Source organism: Lolium rigidum, chromosome 1, assembly GCF_022539505.1.
Source record: "Lolium rigidum isolate FL_2022 chromosome 1, APGP_CSIRO_Lrig_0.1, whole genome shotgun sequence".
Classification (NCBI taxonomy): Eukaryota; Viridiplantae; Streptophyta; class Magnoliopsida; order Poales; family Poaceae; genus Lolium; species Lolium rigidum.
In genome coordinates this window covers 83,180,159-83,183,252 of record NC_061508.1, presented here as the reverse complement: position 1 = coordinate 83,183,252, position 3,094 = coordinate 83,180,159, and the positions used below count along the sequence as shown (strand labels likewise).

The following is a 3,094-nucleotide window of genomic DNA, read 5'->3' as shown; positions in this document are numbered from 1 at the left end:
ACAAGGATGGGCGCATCCCCGTTCTGGGGCGTTCGGGGCGCACCCTCGAGAACGTCATCGACGACATCCACAACGACGCTCCAATGTTGGAGGCGCCGTCCTCACCGCCACCGTCTCCCTCAGCGCGCTGGCAGCCGAGGAGGACGTACTCGTCCTCCTCCAACTCTTCCTCGTCACGGCCGGCCCGATCGACGCCGTCCTCGTCGCACCGCTCCGCACCGTACACCGTCCCCAAGCGTGAGGTGAAGGAGGAGCCGGAGTTCGCGACGACGCCCGTCAATCCGAGGCGCGGCGGCAGCGGCAGCCGGCAGCAGCAAAGGCGCGGCGGCGGCGCCCTACTCATCCCGAAGCCGGAGGTGAAGGAGGAGCAGGACGACAAGGCAGCGACGAAGGCGGCGCTGCTGGCGAAGTACGAGCGGCAGCAGGGGCTCATCGCGAGCAGCGACGACCCCGAGGACTGCCCAGGGCTGCGAGCGGCGTGCTTGGAGTCGTTGAACGAGAAGGACATCTGGAGGGGCAACCTCGACACGGCGATCGCCATGTCCATCCGCGACACCGGGAAGCCGCTCGTGGACCTCACCGACAACGGCGAGGCTGGACCAAGCGGCCTGGTGAAGGACGAGCCCGTCGACGATCCCGACGAGCGCGTTAAGCAGGAGGTCGTCACCGACGACATGTACAACTTCCACCAGTACTACGACGCCTCTGTCCGCTGCAAGTACTTCTAGATTAGAATTTAATTTAAATTTAATTGAATTTCGTTCAAATCTATGTAATATATAGCAAGTTTGGATGAACTCACTCAAGTTTTAAATTTTTAAAATTTTGTTTGGCGGATGCGATGGGGAGCGAGGTCCCCCAAACGCGGCACGGACAAAACACCTCCGAAACGCTTAATTCGGCGGCGTTTAGGGACGATTTGGGACCGGACTCGAGATGCTCTTAATGCTTTGGCAGGCAGAAACCAGAAACAAGGCCAGCGATTTCACAAGACACGGGCGCGCATCCATGGATTTACGATGCAGCGAGTAGCATCTGGAGCAGCATCTGGTTCCACACGTCGACGGGGCCGGGCAGGCACCAGTGCACGCAGTCGTTGTACATCGTCACGTTCTCGTGCGCCCAGTGGCCGTACCGGCTCGGGTGCCCGTCCGGCCGGAGCACCATGGCCGCCGTCGCGTCCATGAGCATCATCCTCACCCCTCTCCCCCTGGCCGCCTCCTTGGCCGCGTTGAACTCCTCCACCTGCGCCGTGTAGAAGTCGAGCTCCTTCCCCGCGACACGTGTCGCGTTGCCCGCGTACGGCCGCGTGCGCCGGCAGTCGCCGCCCTTGTCCCAGTCCCCGCCCTCGAAGTGCGACGCCGCCGTCAGCGTCCGCACGATGGCCGTCCCGGTGAAGCCCTCCAGGTTCGCGATCGCGCGCAGCGCCGTGCGGAACGCGGCGCGCAGGGAGTAGCGCTGCCCGAGCTCCGGCACGCCGGGGACGCCGCAGGACTGGCAGCCGACGAGGCGGCCGCCGGCGTCGTAGAACATGGACGGGTGCGAGAACCAGGTCGCCCCCGAGATGACGATGTAGTCGTAGCCGGACACGAACGGCAGCCAGCCGTCATCCGGCTCGTCCAGGTACAGGTTCCACGGCCCGTCGCTCGAAGAATGGTTCGACTTGACGAGGAACAGCGAGCGAAAGATGGAGAGGGTGAAGTCGTGCGACTCGTAGTACATTGTCACCGCTGGTTGGTTCTTCGTCGGGGAGATGTCCTTCGGGTACTCCACCTGTAAATTAACAAGCAAATTGATCAAATCTCCCATTCCAATCAACTGAAATTTGAGATGAATTCAAAGCTTCTAAGATTCATCTATGATGATTAGAGTACCTTAGAAAGGAGGCACATGAGGGACTGCATGTGGTTCCTGGCGAGCGAATCCCCGACGAACACCATGGACCGGTTCCTGACTGCGTGCAAGAACCCCGCCGCGTCGAACCGCGGGAGCTCGCACCCCTCCGGCCGCCACCGCCACTTGAGGAACCCGAGGTCCGGGCGGCCGTACTTCATGCAGTTCTGGTGCTCCTCGATCAGCGCGCAGCTGCGGTTCGTGTAGTAGGGCGCGGCGTCGTCCGGCACCCACTCGCCCCGGAAGATGTCGCATCCCTTGGGCACCCGGCCGGCAACAGCAGAAGTGGAGTTCCTGATGACTGGAGGATAGCCAGAACAAGGGATCGTGGGGATGCCGGCGCCGAAGAAAGTACCTGGGAGGCGCGTAGTGACGACGAAGAGGACGAGGACGATCGCCGGGAGGAACAGGGCCGTAGGGTTAACCAGCCGGAGCTTCTGCATCGGCTGCTTCCCAAAGAGCTTCATGCGTTTAGCAGCCAGTGCTACTGGTGCAGGCAGGACGTTAAAAGCAGTAGCTGCTCGTCCCTGGTTAATCCGAGGATATGTGGCAAACGGTGGTTAATTGTTCTGTGCTGCGGTACTTCCTTGTTCTGGTCAGCACTCTGTGCCAGTCAATCACGTGACGGCGGTTTGAGGGGGATATACTGCTGTCACTACTGCTTCATTATCATTAATGCTGACTGAGTACCAAAAAAAACATTGCCAGCTAATTAATTGTGTAGCAAATATTGCATGCATAAGATTTCAATACGGATTTTTCGGTTTGTGCATGCATCAATGAAAAGATCAAATACTGCAAATAACTTGAATGCATCAATGGAAAAAATCTTGCTAATTAAAAAATCACAAGTCAACATGCATCGCATGATTAACAACAGATTTTTCTTCATAAATACTCTTCCACATAACAGGGTCAAAGAAATCTTTTTCACCTGTTATTAAATACTAGTTGAATGCCCGTGCGTTGCTACGGGCTTTTAATTTTATTTGTCCTCACATGTATGCATGATAATTACAGACCCATGTTTTATTGGAGAAATATAAACATATCCTAATTATGACAAATGGTCATTAGAACTCATGAGATGGTATGACATTAGCTTGTGGATTTGCGTAATGAGATGTTTATATATAAATGATGTATCGTTATATTTGTGTCATTGAACACAAATCAATAGGATATTCCATAGGATAGGCCT

General features: G+C 56.2%; 1 protein-coding gene across 1 annotated transcript; it reads right to left on the bottom strand.

Annotated features, from left to right (window-relative positions):
• Nucleotides 1–1,014: 1,014 nt before the first annotated feature.
• Nucleotides 1,015–2,336, bottom strand: LOC124648315 (protein trichome birefringence-like 20). Its single transcript, XM_047188104.1, has 2 exons — nucleotides 1,875–2,336; nucleotides 1,015–1,773 (listed from the first exon to the last, which is right to left on the bottom strand). The coding sequence occupies exons 1-2, from the start codon at nucleotides 2,334–2,336 to the stop codon at nucleotides 1,015–1,017; spliced, it is 1,221 nt and encodes a 406-aa protein (XP_047044060.1).
• Nucleotides 2,337–3,094: the final 758 nt, after the last annotated feature.

What these genes read in the sequence shown, in the direction of transcription:
- LOC124648315 (XM_047188104.1), bottom strand. Translation starts at nt 2,336, where the DNA reads ATGCAGAAGCTCCGGCTGGTTAACCCTACGGCCCTGTTCCTCCCGGCG. An exon ending in TCATGTGCCTCCTTTCTAAG is followed by an intron (nt 1,774 to 1,874) that starts GTACTCTAATCA and finishes GTTAATTTACAG; the next exon opens with GTGGAGTACCCGAAGGACAT.